Consider the following 27,858-nt stretch of genomic DNA (forward strand, 5'->3'; position numbering starts at 1 on the left):
GTTATGTACCAATATGGGTTTCTTTAGATTAGAGATATGGACCAAAACTATGAGTGAATCTGGCTTTTAAATATGCTTACTTATTTAATACTTATATATTTTATATTTCTATATTATCTTATGTTGATATACTTGATATATAATATATATGTATATATGTACTTGTATATGTATTTTATATGTAATATATATGTATATATACTTACCACGGATGGATGAGGATGGGGAGCTACTTTCAAATCCATTGCTCTCCAATTTCAAGAGAAAAAATATTTTAAAAAGAAAACCTATTGTCTATTCTACTTTGATAAGTGAGTGAGTGCTACAATTCCAAGATTAGAAATCTAGGTGATAAAATAGTTCTCAATATTTAGTTTCGAGGCTTTCCAACTAAATTGGCTTTAATCTTTATATGGAATGCTCCCTAAAGACCAAAATCCTGGTCAAAACAATGGCAAGTGCAGTGCAGCTGATGGCCTCCCTAGGTACCTTCACTTGGCATCTTGGGTCCTGTAAAATCACACATAATAGCTTTTTTCACGTTTTAGTTTATCAGGAGGACTTAAATACGGAGGAATACATAGAAGTGTAAATGATTTATGAGAAAACTCTGACCAACACACCAAACAATATATTTAGGCACCAGATTTAAAGAAAAGGAAACAACGATTTCAGAGCCCAAATCTGGCAGTCATATCAGGATGGAGAGATGTGCAGGTCACAAGGAAAGCTTTGCTGACTCTGTGCCCTTGCGGGGGCATACATTCACTTATGAATACATCTACAGGATAAATCTACTGAAATATCTTCAGAAAAGTGGCTGTCAAGAGCCAGTCTCATTAATTTTTCTGATACGAATATTTTATTTTATAGCTGATCTTGATAGAAAGGTACTCTGAGCAGTTACAGATGAAATACACCTTTCAGAAAAACCACAAATTTCAGGTTATAGCTCAGCAGAATTGAGCATACTTTTCAGCCATGAGATAGTAAACATCTCTTTTACAAATGTGACTTTAAAGGCTTTGACTAAAAATCTTGTCAAAGCTTTAGACAAGAGTTGTGTTTGGTAGAGAAAATTATAAGAGAAACCGGGAGACTGGCCGCACCTGCGCAAGTGTGCTTTTTATTCCCCTGTGACCCAACCTTGGCAAAACTGTTTGTTATTCACTTCATCACAAACAGCTCTGTCACAGCAGGTGTTGGGTTTGGAGGGGACACGGTGTCCAGGAAACCTGCAATCAGGTTAGCAAACTCCCAGGAGACCCATTCCCTTTCAGTTGACTTGGAGTTGTCTGGCACTGCCTACCACAGCCCCTGAGCTGTCTGCCCAGGAAAGGGTGTCATGTGAGTCACAGCGGAAACACTTCCCCAAAACCACTCTCCCTGGAGGTGGAGGAGCCACACATCGAATGACAGAAAGGAAAGCTGCCCAAGCCTTTCTAACTATGAAAGAAAACACCATTTCCTTAGAGTTGCTTCACAATTCCACTTCCCTATAGAACCGGATTTAAAAGCTTCTTGTACAACTCAGTCTCTTTGCATAACGTCCAGCTTTTCAAATATGTCCTTCTGACTTTTAGTTCTTCAAAATGGTGGCTCAGTCTATTTCAGAACTCAGAGTGCTTTCCAAGTGGGAGAAGAGGAGTCAGCAGGCTCAGACTTTCAAGGCTTCCTTCTATATCCTCACAGGTGTCTGCTGTGAAGTGGCTGGCCTAGACTTCTCCACAGATTAATGGCTGCTGGCCATCCAGGGTGATTGATCGGTAACCACCTCTTGAGTCCATGGTCCAAGCCAATTGGCCTGAGGGAGACTTGTCTTGTTCTTAGGCTTCCACCAGCCCCCTCAATACCACCACTTTTTATCACTGGGGCACACAGGACATTTCCTTTTCCCTCTCAGATGTACATGATATGGGAACTTTCCAGATTTGGGCCCAGAGAGTAGAAGTGACAGAGGTACATACAAATATCACCTCCTGCTCTCTTCTCTCTCCCTTCTTTTCCCCACAGTTCTCAGGGTTGAAAGGGACACTCTCCTTTTCCTCCAGGGCACACCCTGAGTCCTGTGATCGCTGGGTGTAGGGTAAGACTCCAGCCCCTTAGGCTATCTGTGTTCAAAGAAGCTAAAGGAATTTGGAGAAATCCCTTCCTCTCTTCAAATCTCTGTTTTTCAAGATTTCTGCCCTGCTAATGAGGACCTTCTCCCTCAGGGAGTCCTGTCCTTTTTCTTTCCTGGAGCTGTGATTCAGGAAGGGTGGGGAGGGAAGGAGGATGCTTAAGGAGAAAAGAAAATATATCGGCTTATTATGTGCAAAGTAGTTTCATTCCTACACAAGACAGAGTGAATTCTAATCACAGCAGGGTAAATGTGGAAATCTCTTGAACTACGGGTACATTGTGTAGCAACCATGCAGGCTTTATGCCCTCGTGGATCAGCTCTGGAGAATCACTCTGTAAGGTGTATCAGAACTACTGTTAATGTATTAAATAGCAAGAGAAAACAACCCAAACATTTAAACAGTGTCTAGGGAAACCCTTTATTGTTCTTGAGAGTTCTGTCTAGGGAAACCCTTTATTGTTCTTCATAGTTCTTGAGAGTTTATGCTGCACACTCATTAAGATATTGTTCTTTCACTGAATACTGATTCATCAGAGAAAAACACAACCCTGCCAACAGTTAAATAGGTGAGGTCCCTTTTTCTCTATTCTTGCCTGGCAATCATTTTATTTAGTAGTCTCATTATAAACTAGACTGGACCAAAAGTTAGAAGTACTGATTCATCTCTTCTCAAATGGATTTTCCTTTATTCCCTACATCCCCCATGACTATTCCAGATTTCTGCTTCCCTTCAAGTCTGGACTTCTGGAAGAGTGTTAGATAAATAGTTGTCCATTCCTTGCCTCCTGTTTATCCCACTCTTATCCAGCCCCCACTCCCACCTTTCCACTGACTCATCACTAATACCAAGGGCACCAGTGGCCTCCTGGTTATTAATGTCAAAGGTGCCTTGCTGTACCATTCAGTCACTGTAGACACTATGCATCATTCCCTATATATTGATGCTGTTTTTTCCTCTTGGTTTCTCTGACAGTCTTGGTTTTCCTCCCATCTCACAGTTGTATCTTTTCTGTCTCTTTCAGGCTCTATCTCCTTTACCAGACCTCTTAAAACTACGAGTTATCTGGAACTAAGTCTTGGGATCCCTTCTCTTTCCCCTCTCTATGCCAAGGATTTTGTCTATTCTATGCTCAAATTCATTCTAGATTCAGGATTCTCAGATTTTTGTGGATGTAAGTTAACCCGGAGAAAGGGGGAAAACTTCAAATCACTTAACCTTTTCAGCTTGAATTTTTTCTTTTATAATTACCCTCATAAGAGTCTCCTACAGTGCTACAGCAATAAGAGATCGTAGATAAACAGGATTTTCATCACAAAGCAAGATGCATTGTGGTGGCAATTTGAAGTGTAGACCTGGGGCAGGAAATCAAGTCCCTTATTTGCTCTGTAAACTTAGGTACTTTCACTTACTGGGCTTCACCTTTTGGAGACCACAGGCATGACTTAATTGGAATTTTAATCAAAGGTTGAACGTGAATTCTGCCAAATGGCATTTCATTTTCAAAATCTGAGTCTCTCTTTACTTGTTTGAAAGTGGTATAAAAGGGTAACAGCAGAGAGAAATGTTTCCAACAGAATATAAAGCTTAATCTGAAAACTGCTATTTACCCCAGCAGTTTTCTATTCTATTTCATTTACTGTCACTTAAAACTTTCAGTGGGAACAAAAATGTCCTCTTTAAAATGAATGAGGCAAGTATAAGCTTAGTATTAGCTGCAGGGTAGTATTAGCAGTGGGAGGGATATTATGTTATAGCTGAGGCAATTTTCAGGTAGAAGACATTGCTGGGTGGGTTAGAAATATGTTAGCAATGCTAAGTGTATATTTCAGGGGATTCTTCTGTTGCCTCAGAATGTTTTATATGGAGGTTCTGAGAGTCCATAGGTCAGCAAGGCAGGACTGCCCCTTTATGGTGAAGGAAACAAAGAAATAAAGGCTTGAAAAGGCAATAAATTAGATCTCAGCAGAAAGCTTTGTTTTGTTTATAAAGGATGGGTAAGATTGTTTGTAGCTGTGGTAAGCTGCAGTAGGAAGGCTGCATAAACCCTGGGAAAACCACATGCCATCAAAGTAAGGTTTATGCCAGTGGTGTGCTACTAAATGTTTAGTACATGGCTCTCCTAGAAAAAGGAAGAGCCTTGCTTGTAGTGTTTCCTGATTTCCGTGGTGTAAATATTCCCATTATGATCAAGTCCAAGCTCTGGAAGCGAAGATCTTGAACGCTGACTTAGTGGAAGGTAAGGTACTCCGTATCACTCCATCGTATAAGTGACCACACAGATACGACAGATGGAAAATACCTTGAGGGCACAGACAATCGTGAAATGTCTTAGCCAGCATGAGCTGAGTTTGGGGTGTTTGTTACCTTTGTTTTTAATACAATTTGTTTAATCGTAAGTTTATGTAACTTACACTTTTATAATGGCCGCATTTAACAACTAGTTCACAGAATCCCTGAAAAATTTAAAAATTAGCTTGTGAGCGAGTTTGTCCAACTGCAAGTTACCATTGGTTTGTCTTCAGAGAAATAAGGAAAATTAATATTAATATTTGCTGGAGCAACATTTAATTACATTTGAGTTCTGAGAGGTGCTCACTTTGCTTTCAGTGTTTTTGTACGTTTTTCTACAACTCTCTGTATCTGTCAATAGGTAAATCAAAGGCAATGATTACAATCATAATATGCTAGGGGATTCTGGGTGGCTCAGTCAGTTAAGTGTCCGACTTCGGCTCAGGCCATGATCTCACTGTTCCTGGGTTCGAGCCCTGTGTCGGGCTCTGTGCTGACAGCTCAGAGGTTGGAGCCTGCTTCGGATTCTGTGTCTCCCTCTCTCTCTGCCTCTCCCATGCTCGCGCTCTGTCTCTGTCTCTCAATAATAAATAAACATTAAAAAAAAATCATCATATGCTCGATCAATAGATGATAGTTTTCTGCAAATTTGTGTGAGCTGAGTGTGAGGTATGTATCATCTCTTTTGAGAGAAAAAAAAAAAAAAGGACCCAAAGAAAAAGATATTTGCTTATTGAATGACATGTTTTATGGACAGAATTGTATCTCTTCAAAACTCATACACTGAAGCCCTAATATATGTGACTTATTTGGAGGTGGGGCCCTGAAGGATGTAATTAAAGTTCAGTGATGGGGCGCCTGGGTGGCGCAGTCGGTTAAGCGTCCGACTTCAGCCAGGTCACGATCTCGCGGTCCGTGAGTTCGAGCCCCGCGTCAGGCTCTGGGCTGATGGCTCGGAGCCTGGAGCCTGTTTCCGATTCTGTGTCTCCCTCTCTCTCTGCCCCTCCCCCGTTCATGCTATGTCTCTCTCTGTCCCAAAAATTATTAAAAAACGTTGAAAAAAAAAATTAAAAAAAAAAAAAAAAAAAAAGAAGAGGCAAAGGGGCGCCTGGTTGGCTCAGTTGGTGGCTCCGCCTTAATTTAAGCTCAGGCCATGATCTCAATGGTTCATGAGATCAAGCTCCATGTCAGGCTCTGCACTGAAAGCACAGAGCCTGCTTGGGATTCTCTCTCTCCCTCTTCTCTGCCATCCCCCCTTTCACTCTCCCTTTCTCAAAATAAATAAATAAATATTAAAAAAGAAGAAGAAGAAGAGGAAGAGACACATGAGCTCTCTCTGTGCAACAAGGGCAGGTCAAAGACCATATGAGATTACAGCAAGAAGGCACCATCTGCACGCCCAAAAGAGACACCTCACAGAAACCAGCCCTACTGATACCTTGATCTTGGATCTCAGACTGCACAAGTGTGAGAAGATGAGTTTCTTTTGTTTAGGCCACGCTGTCTGAGATACTTTGTTATGGCTGCCCGGGCTGACTAACATACCATGCAAATAATGCAATTCCTTGCAGTTCCATAGCAGGAACATGATGCCCATACCTCAGGCTCTGGCACAATGTCATAAAGAATTCCTTCCTGTCTGCTCTTCTGCTGTATAAACTTCTACTTAACCCTACAGGCCAAGGGTTACCACCTCTGGGGAGCCCCTCCCTGGTTTCCCCCAGTATGTGTCAGACTGTAAACAGCTCTATTACAATGATGATCACTATACTGTTTTAGTCCTAACACAAATCCTTTGAATCATTTAAAGAAAGGTAGATTACATATTAGAAATTAAGATCCAGCATGCCACCTACCTGTGCTGCCCATGTTAGCCACTAGCCACCTGTGGCTAGTTACACTTAAATTTAAATAAAACTTAAATATAATTAAAAATTCAATTCCTCAGGTGGACTAGCCACACTCCAAATACTTAATAACTGCCTGTGGCTAGTGGCTACTGCATTGGGCTCTCAGACATGGAACATTCCATCACTGTAGAAAGTTCTATAGCACCGAGCTGTACTGGACTATAAGCAATTTGAGGTGGGGGCAAGCTTTGCATCTCTTTGCATTGTCTTATTGTCCCAGCATCTAGCCTAGTGCCTGCTAGACAATAGGCATCCAATCAGTATTATCTGAATTATTAAAAGAAAAAAATAACACTATTTACCTACTTGCAGCTCTTTAAAGCTATTTATGGTTCCTAGAGATCACAGAAATAAACACACATACATAAATTTGTTTTTATGATTGGCAAGTAAAATGCTAAAAATGAGCAATTATCATTTTTCCTGGGGTGAGAACACAAATGTGCATTAAGATGTAATTATAGAATTCATTTCAGGTGTTAATATAGCAATCTATAGTTGTTAATTCCTAAGGACAATATCGATTCTAATTTAATTTTTTTTAGGTCATCTCTGCTTCATTGCTCTATAAGTGACCCTATGGACTCATTAAATCTTTCAGCATATTTATGCAACTCTATTTAATGAGTCCTCCAACACCTTGAATTCTCTGGATCTCATACCTATTATTTCAGTGGTAAACTTCTGAGTTTAATTAATCGTATTCTTCCTGAGCTCAGAGGAGGTCAGAAAAAGGTCACCCAGTCATACACAACTCTGCTGGCAGACAACCCCTTTGTTGCCACATTTAAAGATCTTCAAAGAGACACACAATAATAGCCCTTGGGAATCTAAGGTATTTAGATGTTCCTATACTAGAAACTTTTCTTTGTTTCTTTAGATATTGTTTTAATGTTTATTTTTGAAGGAGAGAGAGACAGAGCGTGAGTGGGGGAGGGGCAGAGAGAGAGGGAGACACAGAATCCGAAGCAGGCTCCAGGCTCTGAGCTGTCAGCACACAGCCCGACGAGGGGCTTGAACCCACGAGCCGTGAGATCATGACCTGAGCCGAAGTCAGATGCTTAACTGACTGAGCCACCCAGGTGCCCCAATTTTTCTTTGTTTCTTGCTTAAATGTTTCTTAAGTTAGCCCAAAGCAGTTTCCCTCACTCTCTCTGGAACAAAAGGAGAAACCCTGTCCTGTGATATGAACGAGACTTAAATGCCATTTAAATAAAGATGCTTGTCTTCCAAGATGTTTTCCTGTAGATTTCCTCGTAACTTCAGGGCTAAATAGTAGGGCTGAGTAAATATTATTTGAATGAATAAATGAAAGCCATAAAACAACCCCTTAACCCTGGTGCAAAGCCCAATGTGTACCCTAACTTCTATCTCATAGAATTCAGGGCACAACTTTCCAAGCGGGAGAAAGAGTGTGTTCTAGAGGGGAGTGTGCAGAGAGAAGAGGGAGACAAGGAGATCTTCAGGGAAGCAAAACAATTTAGTCTGTGGTTTGAAGTCAGCACCAACATGTGCAAGCTGGATGGTATGGAGTAGAGACGAAGGAGGGGGAGGAAGAAAGTCAGGGTTGGGAGGGGGTGAGGGTGTCTGTCCTCAATCTTCATGTTTTATAGAAGGGAGCAGTGAGCCTTAGCAGCCGTGGACAGAGAAGGTTGTGTCAGAATCCTTTAACCCTTTTGTGCGGGTCACATGGGTCAGTCTCCCCTCTGCTCGGTTACTTGCCCACAGGATGTTTTGAGCACAGAAAACAGCTGCCTGCCTCTCACCCATGAGATCTGCTGCCGATGGTGGCCTCCTGGAGGTGAGTCCTGTGTTCACAGGGCTGGAATTTTTCTAACATCTAGTCCTGGGAGATGTTCTTCTCTAAGACATTAGTTTAAAAACAAATGATTTTGAGAAACTTGAACATCCTGCCTATGAGATTTAATTCCTCTTGCTGTTGTGATTGGTTTGGGAACTAAATTCCTGGCCAGATTTGGTTGTGATCTTATGAAGGCTACAGTATATACCACCAGGAAGGAAACAGCATCTGGTGTATGTGACTGATGTCTATCCCTTGTAGCCACTCAGAGAGATCTGCTTCCTTCGACAGTGAGCCCGCTAGGTAGTCTCCCCATTTTACAGATGTGTGTACTGGGGCACAGATGGTGAACCCTTATTGCTTACTCGTCCGTGAAATAGGAGAAAGAGGTATCACAGCCCTGACATCTAGATCATAAAATCATGGCTTCAGATATTTACTGAGAAAGCTGGAGGGCACAATACATGCATGGAGTCTCCAAGGTTGGACACTCTTTTTAATGACCTCAGGAAAGCTTAGCAACCTTTTTGAAAATTATTTTCCTCAACTGTGCAAAGGCAAGAATAGGAAGATAACACATGTGATGTGCTTTAAAGGGGCTTGGCAACATAGTAAGTGCTCAATAAATGTTAGTTTGTCATTACTTAAGTGTCAGGGAAAAAACCTTTCTAAAGCACTTCTATGGTCTTAAATTGCTCTTAATTATTTAAAAGCATGTATGAACAGTGTTTTTGCTCTTTCATGCTCCCTGTTGAAATTGGCACAGCCCAGAATAAGGAAGGCAGGCACTTAGTATATACTTGGCATAGACTGTTAATTTTCCAGTGCTGTATCATTGTCATTTTTAGGCATTGGTCACTATATACATATATATGTATATATATATATATATATATATATATATATATATATACACACACACACACACACACACATATATATACATATATAACACATATATATGTATATATACACACATATATGTATGTATATATAAACATATTTTATATATATATTTATACATGGGTCATTATGTAAAAGTTCATATATACACAAAATAAGCAAACATTCTTTTTGTTTATTTGTAATCGTGCTATACAGTGATTTGTATTTACTAAAAAATAGACATTACTAGGGTTAAAAGTATGACCTTTATAACTCTATTTATAAATCTCTAGCAGATAATAAGAAATATACTTTTCATCAATGAAGGCTTGCATTCACAAATTTCAGGCACCTGTGTGGCTGAGTCAGTTAAGCGTCGGCTTCGGCTCAGGTCATGAGCTCTCAGTTTGTGAGTTCGAGCCCCACATTGGGCTCCATGCTGACAAGGAGCCTGCTTGGGATTCTCTCTCTCCTTCTCTCTCTGTCCCTCTCCCCATCTCTCAAAAATAAGTAAATAAACTTAAAAAATACATAAAAATGTGAAATTTCAAGTATTTATGTCATGAGTATTCTTGGGATCAATCTTAGAATTAAAAAAACACTCTTCTAGTAAATGCACGATGGCTTTATGTACTTTTTATTCATTCGTTTTGTGTTTAGCTGTAGTCTATCAATGGAAATGTTTGGGGTGAGCAAGAAACATTTGGGGGAAACATTAAATGCAGCACAAAAGTGTACCTTTCATATACTGGTATAAAAGGACTTTTTGTTCTTTTTCAGATACAAAACAGTTTAATTTTTTTGTTCTGTTTTAGCAATGAGACCTATTTTTCCATGGAATGTGTGAAATTGGTTTATTTTTATATTGCCTTTTATATGTGAAAAGCTAAAGGGACCAAACTAACTATGTGATTAAAGACGTTTTTAGTGTCCAGATATGGTGGGAATATCTGGTGGGAAACAACCATTTTTGCTCAGCAGGAGGCTCAGTTGATCTTCTACAGGAAAAACAAGTGGTAGACCAGATACCACAAGCCTGACAGAACATGGCAACCAAAACGTAACACTCAGGTCTCTATTGCATTTGTTTTGGAAAACAAATGTGTTCTGAGCTTCACGGTCATTTACCTCCCTGGAGATAATTCAATAGTCTATCTGTGGTATTAAATGTTTCACCGTAACTTTCAAAAGCACCAGGACAGTAACAAGTGCATTAAAAAAAATCCGGGGTGCCCGGGTGGCTCAGTCGGTCGAGTGGCCGACTTCAGCTCAGGTCATGATCTCGAGGTTCATGAGTTTGGGCCCAGCATCGGGCTCTGTGCTGACAGCTCAGAGCCTGCTCTAGATTCTGTGTCTCCCTCTCTTTCTGCCTTCCCCTGCTTCTGCTCTCTCTCACTCTTGAAAATAAATAATAAAACATTTAAAAAAATAATAAAAAAATGAAATTAAAAAAAATCCAATAATGTTTATAATTGATGACTTGAAAGATACCCTGAACATTTATAGTCAAATGAAGAAGATATTGCCAAAGTCTCCCTGATGCCTTTCTGGAAAAATTACTGTCACTCGCCCCCTGCCTCTCCACCCCACCTTTCCATGTGAGCTTTATTTATCACAAGGTCACCACAGGAACAAGATTGTCACCCCTGGGAGGACATGGAGGGAATTCACAGCCAGGCTATGGCTTTGCTCTCAAATGGCATTCTCTCCTTTTTTCTAGTGTCACAGTTCGTAGTAAAAAATAAAAATGTATTCAAGGGTCAGGGTCGTGATTAGGTCAAAAACTTAAAATACAACAAAAAACTCCATGAAAGCAGCTTGAAGGTTTTTCCTTCCAGGTGTTACAGCCAGGAGGTAGGAATGTACTAGATCCCTGCTTGTCAAATGCAGTCTTTGGAAATGTGGCAGCAAGGGCATCCCCTGGAAGCTGGTTAGAAATGCAGACCTCAGGTCCCACCCAGACCTCCTGAATCAGAATCTACATTTTCATAAGATCTCCAGATAATTGATACGCTCATTCCCGTTGAAAAATGCTGAGCTAGAATATCACTGCTTGTAGTGATTGATGCAGAGGAAGAGAAAGGAATCATAGCTTTTTTTTTTTTTTTTGCAGTAGAGTTGTTTTCACTGATTCTTTGACACGTTTCTAAACTGTACTGCTTCACAGATCAACAAGTGTTTGAGGACAAAAAACATCGTAAGCCTCACTGTAGAACTTTACTTTCAATCCATCAGAATAGATGTATTTTGCTTTCTTTATAATCACAATAACACCTCTTTTTTTTTGAAATGCATTCGCATTGGAATGGCTTAGGGCAGTTCTCTTATTAGCTAAAGGAATACAGTAGATTTCATGATGCATTTAGTCTACCAAGTTAAAGTCCTCTCTAACATCTGAGCTGCATTTTGCTTCAACCAGCAGCCCTTGGCTCAAGCATCCCTATTAGTGAGGTATTTTCAAGAGCTCTTGATTCTAGAGAATCAGGAAATCCTGAGCTATCGCCTTAATTCAAAACATCATGTGGGAATACAATGACTTTTGCTGGATTTTTAAAAGGAGGGGTATAGTAAATTGAGTGGAGTGGGTCAGGAAGACTCCCTGAGAATTAATTTAATCCCACTGGATTTTAAGATAATAAAACTGTGGGCAACCAGTGCTGCAAGAAGCAGGAACTTAAAAATGTCTCAAAAGCAGAAATAACAGTGTGAGTGTAAGAGAAAGATTGAGTTCAAAAAGGAAGTCAGTTTTGCAAATAGAGAAACAAAATGAATAAAAGGGAAGAAGACAATAAGGAAGAATGGAATTTATGTCAAGAAGAGAGAGAAGAATGGTGAAAAAATAAATACCAGAGAAAGACAGGTAAAGATGAGGGCACATCATGGATGTGGCTGGAAACTATAGCAGGAAAAGGATGGGTATGTAGAGAAAGGGGGGTAGTGAAAAACAAAGGAGCAAGTCCATGATGCCTGTAAACCTGATGGCCACATGCCACCCCTCTCTCAAAAGCGACCCCTCCCATCCAGTCCTACCTGGCCGGAAGGATGGTAGTCACCACTTGAGAGCTTGAGGGTTGGGGGGAGTAAAGTTGGGGGAAACAGAGGGATCCTCATGGCAAGTTTCCGACAAGAATGAGGAGGAACCGTCCCCCTGTGTGGAAAAAAAGGGAGGCTGTCATTTTTGTGGCATTGAAATTGATTTCTAATAATCTGTTGTTTCAAATTATTTGTCTGGGAGCTCTCTTGGAGTGCCTTCTAGAATGGAGATTTAAAATCTCCAACTCCTTTGTGTATTCCAACACTTCCGACCACAAATGCAATGGGACTGGCAACTGAATTATCTTTGGTTTCTTCCCATTCTTCGTGGGAATTAGATGCTAAGTATGATTGTAACTAGCAGTTTTGAGAAATTCTCTACAAAATCCCACTACTATCAAGACTTGAAAAAAGATTGTAATGAATCACTGACAGCAGTTGAACAGTGTGGCCCAATGGGACTGGGCTTAATGGCTATGCTTTTCTCTCTCAAAGAGAGAGGATTGAGTTTTAAATGCATCGAGCTAGTTTTGCTAGCCCTCTACATAAGTCACGTGCCAGGCATTGTTTCTGGGTGCCTAGAACTCAAGAGCATCAGTGAGCAAAACAGTCGAAACCCTTGCCCTCCATGTAAATCCACTGGGGAGGGAACACTGAATGACACACCTAAGAAAGAAGTAAATGACCTAATGAGGGAAGGTGATATATACCGTGAAAAACAGGAAGTAGAGCCGAATAAAAGGAAGAGGAGATGCCAGCAATGGGGGAGTGTGGAAAGTGTGGTCATGGAGGGCCTCTTTGAAAAGAAGTCTTTGAGCAAAGACTTGAGCAACAAGAGGGAGTCGCCCAAGTGGACCCTTGAGAGATGAGCATTCTGGGCAGAGGAAATACTCCATACAACAGTCCAAGGCGGCCCCTGTCTTTTTGGGGCCCAGCAAGGAACCCAGGATGGCTGGAGTGGAGAGTAGGTCAATGAGAAAACAAAGAGGGGATGCCACAAAGTGGAGTCAGATCATGTGGGACCTTATAGACTTTTATTCCTGACAGAGATGGGAGCCATGAAAGAGTCTTGAACTGAGGAGCGACCTGATTTATGTTCTAAAAGATGACTCTGGCTGCCCTGTTGGGAATAGATATGTGGAAGTGGGAAGACCAGTGAAGAGGCTATTTAGAAATCCATTTGAGGACTGATAGTGGCTTTGGCTAGAGTGCTGCACTTGGCACCTTAACAATTATAAATAAGTCTTAACTGTTTTATGATACTTTGCAAGTCTTGCGATAGTTTTGATTCCACCTAAAACAAAGTCCCAATAATACATTTAAGAATTGCAAAGCTTATTATGTATTTCATAAAACCTAAGAAATACTTAAAAACAAACAATATGTAAGGTTCAAAGGAAAAGGAAAAGAAATCCTTTTTAAAATATTTTTTTAATGTTTATTTATTTTTGAGACAGAGAAAGAGAGAGTGAGAGTGGGAGGGGGGCAGAGAGAGAGGGAGACACATAATCTGAGGCAGGCTCCAGGCTCTGAGCTGTCAGCACAGAGCCCAACACGGAGCTCGAACCCGCAAACTGTGAGAACATATCCTGAGCTGGAGTTGGACGCTTAACCAACTGAGCCACCCAGGCGCCCTGGAAAAAAATCCTTTTGAACCAAAGCTAGAAGACAAGATATTTCCTATTTTCTTTATGTCACCAAAAACATATAGGTGCTGCTGGCTACTGTCTTAGACAGGATTTCCCATATACTAGCATAATTAGGGAGGGCAAAATCCATGTTGATGCCAAAATAGTTAAACATGCTAAGCTTCCCCCAATTGTATAGGGTTGTTTGGGTGTGAGTGTGTGTGTGTGTGTGTGTATGATGACCATAAAAGGTATGTCATTAAGAATCCATGCAAACTATCAGAATCATCATGCCCTGTTTATTATTCCATCACAAACATCAGCAAAAGTTAAAGCCACCTCTACTGATAAAACTCTTTGAAATGTGGAATTCTTTGAAATACAAAAATATTACTTGTCTTGGCTTCAGCCACAAATTCAAAGATCTCCTTGTCAAATTCAAAGATTATCCTCAGCAAATGATTATAATAAATGCAGAAGACTTGTATCAATTGATTTTTATTGACAGAAAATGCATAAGCAGGACTCGACATGGTAGGTGTTACATTAATTTGGCCTTTGGGCAGAATACGTGCACAATAAAGAATGTGACTCTTGCTCTTAGAAACGGCTTTCCTAGTGTGGACTGAAATTTTCTTCAGCATTGTTCAGTTCAGTGGTCATGGATTTTTTCCTTCTGCAATAGCTTTTCATCTGGTCTCTGCATGCTGCTTCAACAAATGTTTCAAAGCACCAAGACATTTCCCATTTGGATATTCTATATGTAAATATTTCTCTGGGTTTTCCTTTGCCATCTTTCCCCTGAAAATGTTGAGGGCCATGGCAAAATCAGGTAGTGGTTTCCCGAGGTCAATGAAATCTTTAAATTCTTTGTTTTAAAAAGTATTTAGGACGTGTTATGTTCGACTATTTTTATTATTCTAGTTATACCAAAGCAGGGCTTTAAAAACAAACTAGAGGGGCTCCTGGGTGGCTCAGTCGGTTATGCATCCAACTTCAGCTCAGGTCACGATCTCATGGTTCATGAGTTTGAGCCCCGCGTCAGGCTCTGTGCTGACAGCTCGAAGCCTGGAGCCTGCTTCAGATTCTGTGTCTCCCTCTCTCTACCTCTCCCCTGTTCATGCTCTCTGTCTCTCTCAAAGAATAAATAAACATTAAAAAAAATAATAAAATAAAATAAAAACAAACTAGGGATACATTTGGAATAAAACATCTAATTAGTATTGGCAAAATTCACATAATACAAGGGCAGGCACACAGAGTAGAAGTCAATTCAGAAGTTTTCGTGGGCCATCTATGGTTGTATGGACTCTGTTGCTTAGGTAGGTGGGCAGATGAAAGTTAGTGGGATTAAAGTCCATCTCATCCTATTCCTAATGTTAAACCTCAGTTCTTTCTGGGAAGAGTCCAAACCCCATCAACATATACAGTCTCTGCTCTAGCAGGTCATGAGTATTTGCTTTGGATCTCCTCCCCTCTAAACTATACACCCATCACGGCACTCCCACATTTCCTAATCTTTAGGAAAGAAAGTAAAGACAAATGAAGGGGAAAGAAAGGTAATAGGGTAGAGAAAAGGGGGAGGAATCAATGGCAACCATGTGAACCTCCATTCCGATTTTGTTTAAATCTCAAACGCAGTTGCCTTACAGGGGTTAATAGATAAAAGAAATCCATGAGGGGAATGCCATGTGGGCCTAAGGGGAGCCTCTTCTCAGACCTAGGGATTTGTCTACAGGTTGGTTGTCTGTAATCATATAATCTAATTTTTAAAGAGAAATTGATTTTTTTAAATAAGAAAATTTCTGAGTATTAAATATTAGTGTGAGGGTTTTGTAATGTGCCAACTTGGGTAGGCTGAACTACATTTCCCAAAGTTCTGTTTCTGTATTTTTCCAGGGTGAGTTACAAGGGAGACTTTCCCAAGAGTTGGAGGGCTGAGGAGGGAGGCAGCGACCATTCTGTAACACACATGTGTTGTTGCAGATCTGCTGAATGGGTTCTGGAATCACCTTCCCTCCTCTTTGGGTTTTCCTTTAGTTGTTCTGACTCCTGGGCCAGGTGTGTGTGTGTGTGTGTGTGTGTGTGTGTGTGTGTGTGTGTATGTGTGCACGCGCGTGCACGCACAGCTCTGTGATAAAGAGTCTCCTACAGGTTCTGCTTCTCCAGGTGAATCCCAACGAATACAGATGTTAACTAATTCAAACATTTTAGAAACACCATGTGGGGATTTTCTATTTCTGGTAATGTTTGGTTAGGCCACTTGGACCATCCTTCCCACTGAAAATGCCTAAAAAGGCTGGATGTGATATTAAAACTATATTCTTTAAAGAACATAAGAGCCTCAAAAATTTAAAGAACGATCAGGCCCAAACTGCAGGGACATCAAGCCTAGACAGGCAAGCCACTTTTGCCCTGAGGGCGTTTGCTAACACTGGAAATTTTGAATTCATTTTTTGAAGGCCTCGTAGGGTGGGGCCACAACTCCAAGCCTATGGCTTGTACAGAATGAGGAATCTCACAGGAAACTCTCCTTATAATAAGCCAGGCACACAGATTGTTGATTTGAAAATAAACCAGGGGCACCTGGGTGGTTCAGTCAGTTGAGCATCTGACTCTTGATTTCAGCTCAGGTCATAATCTCACAGTCATGGGATTGAGCCCTGCATCAGGCTCTGTGTTGGGCATGTAGTCTGCTTAAGATTCTCTCCCTCCCTCTCTCTCTGCCTCTCCCTCCCCCTCTCTTTCTCAAAAACAAAACAAGCAAAAAACCAAACAGAACTTACAGAATTAAATAAAACACAAAAGCTGGAATTAAAAAACTCTGTGGAAAAGTGTAAGAGCAGTGTACACTTTTGTGAATTTGTGAATTCAAAAAAGGGCCTGAGAAAAATTGCCCACAGGGCAGCACAGAGATATGAAAAGATGGAAAATACTGAAGAATTACAAATCTGAGATGATGGAGTAAAAGGTCCATTTTATTTTATATATAAATAACATGATGGAAGCCATTTTTGCTGACACTATGGCTGAGTTTCTGCAGAACTGAGGAAAGTTATCCATTCGGTGACCTCAAACACATATTTAGACACATTTTAGAAAAACTGCACAGAATAGAAGAAAAAAGTCCTAAATGCAATAAAAGGAGGAAAAATACAAGTTATTATCAAAAGAATTACACTGAGGCTAACAGCTTCTCAATAACAAGAGAAGCCAGAGGACAGTGGAATTTTATTTTCAATACACTAAAAGCAAATAACCGTCAACCTAAAATACGCAGTGAAAGTATCATTTCAGAATGGAGGAAAATATAGACATTTTCAGATGAAAATGAAAACAAAGCCAAAAACCTCAAAGAGTTTGCCACCTGTAGACTGTATAAAGGAACTTCTAAAGGTGTAGAAGGTAATGGTCCCAAATGGCCAGTCTGAGACATAAGACAGAATGCTGAACAAAAAAGTCTTGTGAATATATAGATAAATCTAAATGAACACTGACTGTGTAACAAAGAATAAGAATGTCTCATTTGTTTAGAAATGTATAGAATCGTTAATACATTTCACAAATAAATCAAAAGGAGACAGAGTTAAAACTGTTCTATTGCTCTAGTATTGTGCAGGAGAGTCAACATAGCCAAGTTTTACATCAAGAAAATAATAAATAACTACATTTTTTAAAAGACAATTATTCACATTGATACAAATGACAAAGAAGTTCCTTCCACAGATAAAAACAAAAAACAAACCATTGGGTGGGTCTACCAAGACTTGACAATGAGCAAAACATAGTCCACTGGCAGCCAGTTTACACTCTGTGGTCTGGCTTCTATGAGAGGGTCCAATGGGTGATGGCAGGGAGAATCCACATTTCCCCATCAAGTTGCAGAGGATCGGGGGACACACAAATGAATTGTGTAAGGAAGAAGCTTTTACTTTAAATCTCCTAGTCTCTTTCTCCCTGAACACTGGGAAGACAAGACTACAATCACTACATTGAGAGTTCTGTCTCAGGGCCCAGTGGTCGGTCTGAGAAGACTCACTTCACCCAGAAGGATGAGTCACTCACCCTGTTGGTTCTAAAGATGTCAGAGGAAATGAGGAAAATCAGTCTCTATTCCCCTAATGGAGGGGAAAAAAAGGACCAGTAAACTACATGATGAAATGTTCTTTCTCTATAAATTAAAATGCCCTAAAGCTTCCTGGAATTCTCTCTTATTGATGAGCTCAATTAAAACAGAAAACCTGTGTTCTAAGAAGCATCAAAGACAAATTAAGTGTCAGAGAAAAAGTAAATTCCACATTTATCGACTGTTTTATGAGGTTATGGAGATGGTTCATTAAAAAGTCCCCTCAAAAGACAATTCTTCTTATAACGAGAGCCGGTAGCTGCAAAGTGATCAATATACGTTGGAATATTTGCAGCAGATTCAGGGCAACTCCTGATTAACGATGCTTCAACATGTTAAAATAAATCTTTCTGAAGTGTTCAAGAAAAAGGCAAGAGGTCCTTTTTATAATGAATCCGTTTAGACTTGAATGTGACCACAGAAGGTATGGTTTCTCTCTACCGGCAGTTGGGGTGTGAGTTGCTCCTATCACCTTTTGTACACATATACCCTTTTCCTATTGGCTTTGGCAACCTCAGGTATGGAAATCCCAAGGAAACCAATTATGTCACCGAGAGTTCAAAGACTGGCTGGGGTTTACTGCATCCCTCTTAAGAACTCTGAAGCTATAGATTTCATAAAAAGACACACCTTGAACAAAGCTGAAAATAGCATACACTTAGGGACTGAATGAAATGTTTCACTGCTAGGAAACAGGCAACTGAACATTTCTCCAGAATGTAGAACTCTACTGAAAAGGAGCTGAGTATTCTCTTTCAAGGACGTCTACTGTTGTTTGCAACTTAAGAAATTTCAGAGGGACCTGTGTACAGGAATACACAGTGTAATTTTACATCAAATCGAGGGCCAAGCTATTTATCTATTGTATCAGTTGCCTCTAGAACTCACCTACTTCCAGTTTCCCCAATGCCCTCAAAAATGAATACAAAAGAAATAGACTCATTGATCTCTTTTTTAGTGGGAAAAAAATGGACACTATATATGAAAAAGGTCTGGTACATGTCACAAAGTTGGACGTTCCAAAATAAACTTTCACACTGTGGCTGGCCAAATTTGGTTCCCTACCAAATATGTGCCAGTAGGATGGAAATTCTTGGTCTGAGTATGGAAATGAAAGGTTTTTTTTCCTTAAAAAATTTTTTTTTACCATTTATTTATGTTTGAGAGAGAGCAACAGAGTACGAGCAGGGGAGGGGCAGAGAGAGACACACACACAGAATCCAAAGCAGGTTCCGGACTCTGAGCTGTCAGCACAGAGCCTGATGCAAGGCTTGAACTCATGAACGACGAGATCATGACCTGAGCTGAAGTTGGCTGATTAATTGACTGAGCCACCTGGGCATCCCTGGAAATGAAATGGTTTTAATTGAGGCACATTGTCCTCTGACTGTTCTACTGGAAGGTGGGAATAGTTTTAGGAACTTGAGTTGATACTTACAGATCATAAGCACGCGGTTGAGTAAAAGGTTAGAAGGTTGCACTTTGGGTTAATCTTCATATATAACTTGCTCTAAATCCAGTCAGAACTCCCTGCCATTGAAGAACTGTTGTCTTTCAGCAATTGGCTTTTAAATTTCCTTTGTTAAAAAAATAATTGTTCAATTTTGAAGGAGTTGTTTGGTTATCACAGGCTTGAAAAATTATGCAGCTTGTGATTGTGGTTCAGAATAGCTCAAAACAGTAATACCAGGAGAATATAGGAATGTAAATAGCTTCCTCCCTGTTTAGGAGGAGGTTAGGAACACTAAACACATTATTACATTAGTTAGAATAACTGGATGAAGAGGGACTAAATGATTATATTTGACGATATGGTGAAAGAAACTGACAAACAGGAAGAAATATGATGCCATGTGGTGTATATTTTTGTTGTAAGCAAAAGATTAGCCATTATTGGTTTCTAGATAAAAAAACTACTTATTCCACTTTAAAATACTTGAAGAAGGAATCTGTTACCCTCAGTAACCCTTGGTGAACTTTGTCATGCTTTCTTCTTCATAGGAAGGTTGCAATTATCTTTAATATTACCTACTATAGAGTCAACTCAATTTCTTTGTCCAAAATTCAGTGATGGAACAGCTCATAAATTTCTAGATGTCATAAAATCATTCTACCTTCTCATCTTTCTAACCAAATGGAACTGACTCAGTTAACCTCTTTTATAAACACTGCTGGTCAGTTTCATTCCCTTGAGTTACTGCACTTTCCATATTGTTTCTGCTTTTGTTACTTTCCTTCATATCTATGTCAAACTTCAAAGCTTCATACTGGATGTGAAGAGGGATTATTTCAAAGCTGGTGCTATCCTATTTCTGGTCCACATCCAGCAATTACAGGAGCGTGAATGAATGCTATGTTGGCCTGGACTTTCACTTGCCTACATTTGCTGTCCTGTGCTTTGTTCTTTCTCCACATGACCTGCACTTGATCTTATTCACGTCACTGTTTACTATTGCTCCTTCCTACCATGGACATTTCCTTTGATCAGCCATTGTGTCCTACAATATTAACAGTCATGATTTCTTATTTTATTATTAAAGTCATGGTTCCGAAGCACAAAATTTATCAGCTCTGAAGAACATCCCCTAATAAATGCTTTAGTTTGACATGAAAACAAAAATCTCCAAGGGCAACCTTCAAATCCAGACGCAAGGTGGTCATAAGGGCAACGTGGATGAGAAACAAAGAGATATCACTTGTTCCTATTTACAGTAAAAAATGAAGGCAACAGATATAACAAGTGCTGGTGAGGTTTTGGAGAAAAAGGAATCCCCATGCACTGTTGGTGGGAATGAAAGTTGGTGCAGTCACTGTGGAAAATAGTATGGAGGCATCAGTACATCCACGACTGGGTATTTACCCAAAGAAAACAAAAACACTAGTTTGAAAAGATACATGCATGCTTCCCTATGTTTACTGCAGCATTATTTGCAATATGGAAATATTATAAGATATGGAAGCAATCCAAGTGTCTACCCATAGATGAATGGATTAAAAAAAGAGGTATATTTATATAATGGAATATTACTTGGCCATAAAAAAAGAATGAGATCTTGCCATTTGCAACAACGTGGATGGAGCTAGAGAGAATTATGCTAAGTGAAATCAGTCAGACTAAGACAAATACAATATGATTTCACTCATATGTAGAATTTAAGAAACAAAACAAATGAACAAACAAAAGGGAGACAAAAACAAACGTTAAATACAGCAAATAAATTGGTAGCTATTAGATGGTAGGTGGTTAGAGGGATGGATAAAATAAGTGAAGGGGATTAAGAAGTACATTTATCATGATGAGCACTAAGTAATGTATAAATTGTCAAATCATTATATTGTACACCTGAAACTAATATAACACTGCATGTTAATTATACTTCAATAAAAAATGAAAAAAAATACAATAAATAAACATAACACCTCCCAAAGCCCCTTCTTCATATATCATCACATTGGGAGTTAGGGCTTCAACATGTGAATTTTGGGAGGACACAGTTCAGTTCATAGCACTGTTCGATTCTGATTATTAGCTATATTTGGACAGACTAAACTGATCATGTGCAGACAGGCTCAGAATTTTGCAAAGAAAACAAAACAAAAGTGAAGGCGAAACAACTACTAAAAATTCATAGAAACACTTCAGATCTCTTGCTAAAAGTCCAAAAAAGAAGAAATGGGAAATTGCTATAAATATGGCAGTGGCACACACAATTACCTACCTAACTGATATTTTTATATCTTTGATAAGAAAACATCAGTTTTGTTCCGGTGCCTGTTGACTATGAAACTGAAGAGGAGCTGGACTCTCTCCACCCTTTTGAGCAAGCTTTAATACTCTAAGGCAATCGTGAAGATTACACTCTACTACCCATGACTGGTTTAGTAATGGGTATATGGTACAATCCTAGCCAATGAGGAGAAAGCTACTGGGAAGACATAGGAAGCTTTTCCTTAATCTTATAAATAAAGGGCTATAAGATGAAGACATTACCCTTTTTTGCCTTTGAATGATTTATGTAATGTGATGCATGGAGCTATGGCAGTCATTTTAGGACTGTGGGTTTAAAGCTTAGGCATGAAAGGCAACAAACTGAGATGGCATGGTGCATTCTTTTTTTTTTTTTTTCTTTCTTTTTTCTTTTTTTTCTTTTTTTTAATATATGAAATTTATTGTCAAATTGGTTTCCATACAACACCCAGTGCTCATCCCAAAAGGTGCCCTCCTCAATACCCATCACCCACCCTCCCCTCCCTCCCACCCCCCATCAACCCTCAGTTTGTTCTCAGTTTTTAAGAGTCTCTTATGCTTTGGCTCTCTCCCACTCTAACCTCTTTTTTTTTTTTCCTTTCCCTCCCCCATAGGTTTCTGTTAAAGTGCATTCTTGATGAAGTTGCTGAAGTGTTCAATTAACCATTCCTCAGACTACAATACATCTGAACTTCCAGGAATATGACTTACTAAGTTTACTATTGTGTAAGCCAGTTTTAATTGGGTTTTCTGTAAAACTGCTGCAGAATGCACCCTGACAAGTTATCCAACAGTTATTCTTGTAACATTTACCTATGTCCAGTGCATAAGTTTAAAAGCGCTTTAATACCTACCAAAGTTGATTTTAATCCTGATGACCTAGAGCAGTAACTGAAAAGCCTCGTAGGGGTTTTTATACTGAGAGTTACAGAATTGAAACACATTTGTGATTGCATTGTATCTATGAGACAAGTATGAGACATTTTTGGACCAAAGACAAAAACAAAGTAAAATAAAACTCTATGGGAATAACCATATCTCACTAGAGAGATTTTCTTTTAGAAATATAAAAACTGGCTAATAAGAGATCAATCGTAACCAACGTATATTATGTCAGTGTACAAAGTAATGACATGTTTGCTTTCAGACAGCATGGATTGAAAATGTATATATCTGAATATATCACCTGGGACTGATTATTAGGGTGTTAATGTGCCACTTAAATTCCAGTTGGACCTGAATCTTTTGCTCCAAACATTATAAAAGATCCATCAGTGGATCAATGGAAGGTATAGCCATTTCTGAAATCATCTTAAAATTTATTATTAATGTATAATCAACCTAAGATGGTGGCTAAGAATATTTAAACTGTATGTTTACGTGAAAAACAGAAAAATTAGCAGCATATTTAAGTAATTATTAATTCTCATATTTTCATTACTGCTTCATCTATATTGCCAAGCCTAAAAACTTTAGGAGTTAAAAATATTAAATAATTCTCCTGTCTAATAAATACAAAAGGAGAATCGCAGAAATAACCACAGGAATATATTTAGAACTAGCTAAAAAATTTCTATAAAAAGTAAATTGATGAATGGACTATACAATGAAATGAAAGTAACACTTTTGAGCTTTGCAGGTTTAAAGAGTACTCGTATGAAATAGCTGTACCTTTTAGAGTAGATATTTTAAATGCACATAGGAGAATAATAATACTGAAAAGCATATTTTTCACAAATACTCAGTGATGAATGAAAATATATGTAATGATCTAAAACTAAGATGCTCTTTGCCAACCTAAAAGTATTTGATTTACTGATAATCAAAGTTAATATTCATAAAACAATTGATTTTGACCAAACAATAAGCATAAGGTAATTTGAAAGAGGAGACATAATAAACTATTATTATTGGGGGAAAAAAAGATTTGTTTTTTTCTGGTTTATGAGAACATTTTGTTGGATTAAAAACCAGGGTGATTTTGGTACAGGGCACCCTCTGCTGGACAGAGCCTGACATTACAATATTTTATTCAGTACGCAAGAGGCTTGGCTAATTTCTCTAATTTTCTCTGTTCTGGCAGGGAGAGAGGGGAAGTGCTTCAAAAACCATATCTCAGACCAATTGAAACCAAAATTTCAAGAGGTGAGTTCCAAGCAATTGCAACGTTTAAAGCTCACTGGGTGATAATAAACCTGTGTGGAATATTGCTATAGAAAGATCTTTACCATGGTTGAGAAAGATAACATGAGTTTTACATGTAAGAACTGATCTGAGACTGTGTGCAGGGTACACGACCTACAGAGGTTTTATTGTAATTAAATGGAGGAAAAGTGAAGTTACTGTGTTTTATTATTCGGTTCAGTTTACCTTGGGCTTTTCATCCAGGATCTGCTGACGGATCTCCTTGTGTTTCTCTACAAGTTTTTCTTGCCGTTTACTTTGTGCCTCTTCTAACTATAAGAAAGTTACAAAGAAAGTTATGTTCATCTAACATTAATAAGTGAGTGGTTTTCAGAAAAAAAGTGGAAAGCTTTTCAGATCGATGTCATACATTTAATTATCTCATATCCTGATCAAGAACTTCCCTTACAAGTGTAGGAGACTGTTGGTAAGTGTCAGACCTGGGTGATGGGTACACAGGGTGGGGGTGAGGTGATCAATAGATTATGCTATTCTTCTATTTTTGCTAAAGTTTGAAAAGTTCCATAATACCAATTTTCAAACACTAATATGAATAAGTGCCTTTGGAGATTGCCGTCTTCCCTAACATTGATGACAGCTACAGGTTCTTTTGGGGGATCCCCTATTGATCCTGTGTTTCTGGGCTCCTCACTTTGAAAATGATTCTTGACATTTATTTTTAGATAAGCCTTTTTATACATAGGTTTGCAACTAAACTTGCAGAAACCTTGATTATGGAATGCCTGCTCTGTGAAACAGCTCTTCTGGGTGGTGGTGATAAATAGATACAAGGCCTGGCATTTTCCTCCAGAGGCTCACATTGTGCTTGCTGAACAATCATACGTGGTGTGCAAAGCAGAGAGAGATTAAGCGACATACCCTCTTGATGTACTGTACCACCTCCTGGATGTATGACCGGATCATCTCTGTCTTTTCCCTAAGAGCAAATGACAACTAGATCATTATATGAACTCATCCAGCATCAACAAAGAGGTGAGCTTCAGACTTCCAGATGAAAGTTTACAGAACTTTCAACATTCTTACTGCTGTGGCAAGAAAGGTACAATCTGCTGGTTCTGGACAAAAGTCAGGTTCTGCCCAAGGGCAAACTCTGTGTTCACTAAATGCTGGGAAGTTTGCCTGACAGCAGGGGAACTGAAGATTTGCTTTTTTCCTAAGGGACGCTCCTTACTCAATCTTTAACTAAAAGGCCCTGGGTGCACCTCAGTCCATTATTGAAAGCCCTTTGAGTTCCCTGTTGAAAAATTTACAAAAGGGATCTTTTGAAAGGTTAATTAGAGGAGAAACATCAAAAATGGGTCTTTGTATGTTTGAGAAGCTGTTATTCTAACAGAATAAAAGAATCCCCAGGTAAAAGTTGGGGGAGAAGGGGTTCTTTTTCCTTACTCTTCCATTTGACTTTTGTCTTTGGATTTAGCTTCTGTGATCTTCTCCTGCCTTTTTTTATCCATTTTCTTCTTTAATTCCTTCTTCTCCCTGAAGTCAAAATGGAAGTAAAAGAAAAAAAAAAAAAGACAAATCAAATGGCAATTTGTGTGTAACACATTTATAGGCACAAGCCCATTGTAAAGAGAATGCAGGCTTACTTCTCACAGATTTCTTTGAGCTTCTTCAGCTGATTGTTCTGACATTCTTCGGCAACATCCGTCAATTTCTGAATAAGCTGGGGGAAGAAAATGTGTTTACTGTTTTACACAATCATAAACAAAGACTCTCTCCCCTTGAGCCCCCAGACAACGGTATCTCTAGTTAGGAAATCTGTGACTGATGTTTAACAATAGTTAAAATTACCAAGCATCTCACAGGCAATGGGGAAGTCACTGAAAACCATCACATTATCTAAGCTTTAATATGAAAGTCTTCTTTGGATCCCTTTTGAATTAAACAGGATGCCTTAGACTATTGTGCTGGTTACTGCAGCTTGGCTCAGTGCAAAGGCAACTAACAGTGGAGGGGTGGAAGGCTCAGGTTCCATTCCTCATTCTGTGATATCAAAAATACCATTTGAGTCAATGGTGCTACATTTTCTGAATCTACATTTTCTTGTAATAAATGGGATTATTAATGCCTTTGTCTCTTGGAGGTACAGTGAAGCTGAAAATAACACGAGTATGATACAAATGCAAGTTATAATCAACTGTGTATTTTAATTCTTGGTTTGCGCCTAATTCATTGTTTTTTTTTTTCTTAATATTTATTTTTGAGAGAGACCAAGTGTGAGCAGGGGAGGGGCAGAGAGAGAGAGAGAGAGAGAGAGAGAGAGAGAATCTGAAGCAGGTGCCAGGCTCCGAGCTGTCGGCACAGAGCCTGCTGTGGGGCTTGAACCCACAAATGGTTAGATCATGACCTGAGCCGAACTTGGATGCTTGAATGAGTCACCCAGGTGCCCCCAATCTGATTCATTGTTTAATTGCTTCAAGGACCATGAGTTGCCCATCTTAGAAATCGATGGCTGTGTCCTTGTGTGGGTAACTTCCAAAGAATGTCAGAAATTCTCTTCTATGGTACAGTGCCATTGAATTTTAACACATGCTATGAAAGCAATTAATTTATTGTCTTGCATTCATTATCAAACCAAGCTTCAAGAGGGCAGTGACTGTGTTTGTGTTTGCATATCCTTGGCCCTCTGCACAATTCCTAATATTTAGTAGGTGCTCAGTAAATACTTCTCAGTTATATAAAGGTACATAAGTCCCATCTCTTTCTCTTCCACATGGAGAACCTATGGAAACTTTTGCGATTACTCAGACAGCGGTAGTAATTGGACTCAACCCTTCTTACTGGAGCACCACGTAGACAGCGTGGGCTTCCTATGAAAGACCCCACTGCTGTTCACCCGTGATGGAGGCTCTCAAATACAACTGGGTAAGTTGACCAATTTAACATAAGTGGTTACTGCCACAGTGATAAGGCAACATAATCAGAGTATGGCAAACTTTTGTCGATAATTTATGTATGTCTGGCACAGTTTGAAGAGTTTTAAATGTATTCGATTCCTATTTAATTCTAAGAACTGCACTGTGAGGCTGTGCTTTTATCTTTGTTTTACATGTGAAGATCCTGACACCTGTGGATCAGGTTCTGGGCTCACAGACACAGAGGTGATAAGTGACAGAGCCGGGGACAAACCCAAGAAATCAGGTTCGATGGCTTCCCCACTTCCCCACCTCTTTTCATTATGATTTTAGAAATTGTTTTTGAAAAAAAAAATCCTTCTCATGTAAGAGAATAAAACATCAAAGGAGAAATTATCTTAGAGAATTACAATAAAGAAAGTACATTAACTTAACATTAATGTGAAATTTGATGCATTTGTCTGTGAAGTGGACTAAATCTGAACAACTATTAACTGGGACTTCGGCCAGCAGAAAACCTATTTGATCACTCAAAAGAGATTGCTTGATCACGACCATCACAATGAAAGAAATCATGAAGGGGAGCCTAGGTCCGTTAAGCATCTGACTTCAGTTCAGGTCATGATCTGGAAGTTTGTGAGTTCGAGCCTTGCATGGGGCTCTGTGCTGACAGCTCAGAGCCTGGAGCCTGCTTTGGATTCTCTGTCTCCTACTATCTCTACTCCTCCCCCACTCATGCTCTCTTTCTCAAAAATAAATAAACATTAAAAAAAGAAAGAAATCATGAAATATTACAGCTTTGTAGTACTATTTTTGAAACTCTCTAAATGTAAAATTCTGGTGTGCAAAGACTCTGGAAATTTCCTTGAGGATTCCTGCAATCCCGATTCTAGCTGAGGGTGTGCACTCAGCACCTTTCCTTCCCCAGAGCATCTTTCTTCTTTCTCATTCACCCTGAGGAGTTATAGAGGGTTATGCAAGGATCCCCAACCTTGGTTGCAATATCAGAATCACTCCTGGATAACTTCCTAAAAATGCAGATTCCAGGGCTCGTGCCTATGCATATGGACTCCAAATGTCTCAGGGCAGGGCCTGGAAATCAGTATTTTCAAAACCTCCTCTGGTGATTTGGAAACTTTGCCAGATTTGGGAAGATGTCTGTGGCCCGTCCTCATTCTGCTCAACATGGCAAAACCTCTCAGCAACGCTTTTAAATTCAATGGCCCTCATACTTCTGTTTCCACTTTGTCATCTG

At 39.3% G+C, this 27,858-nt stretch overlaps 1 protein-coding gene and 1 long non-coding RNA gene across 7 annotated transcripts in view; one reads left to right on the plus strand and one right to left on the minus strand.

The window, feature by feature from the left end:
- PLCB1 (phospholipase C beta 1) overlaps nt 1-27,858 on the minus strand; it is a 706,541-nt gene that overhangs the window by 63,280 nt on the left and 615,403 nt on the right. For 2 of the 3 annotated variants that reach the window (XM_058684915.1, XM_058684914.1), the window contains exons 28-32: nt 25,335-25,411; nt 25,135-25,224; nt 24,607-24,664; nt 23,914-24,000; nt 12,039-12,156 (exon numbers count right to left, since the gene is read on the minus strand). In XM_058684915.1, the coding sequence (XP_058540898.1) occupies nt 12,058-12,156; nt 23,914-24,000; nt 24,607-24,664; nt 25,135-25,224; nt 25,335-25,411 (411 nt within the window). In that variant the 3' untranslated portion in view covers nt 12,039-12,057. The remainder of the gene's footprint in view (nt 1-12,038; nt 12,157-23,913; nt 24,001-24,606; nt 24,665-25,134; nt 25,225-25,334; nt 25,412-27,858) is intronic. The other variant, XM_058684913.1, reaches the window with a different exon arrangement.
- Nucleotides 1-27,858, plus strand: part of LOC131485432 (uncharacterized) — a 93,647-nt gene that overhangs the window by 11,669 nt on the left and 54,120 nt on the right. For all 4 annotated transcript variants that reach the window (XR_009248844.1, XR_009248842.1, XR_009248845.1 and 1 more), the window contains 4 exons: nt 22,158-22,257; nt 24,062-24,154; nt 24,539-24,720; nt 26,468-26,613. This is a non-coding gene — a long non-coding RNA (uncharacterized LOC131485432). The remainder of the gene's footprint in view (nt 1-22,157; nt 22,258-24,061; nt 24,155-24,538; nt 24,721-26,467; nt 26,614-27,858) is intronic.

The sequence above is a fragment of the Neofelis nebulosa genome, chromosome 9, assembly GCF_028018385.1.
Source record: "Neofelis nebulosa isolate mNeoNeb1 chromosome 9, mNeoNeb1.pri, whole genome shotgun sequence".
NCBI classification, from domain to species: domain Eukaryota; kingdom Metazoa; phylum Chordata; class Mammalia; order Carnivora; family Felidae; genus Neofelis; species Neofelis nebulosa.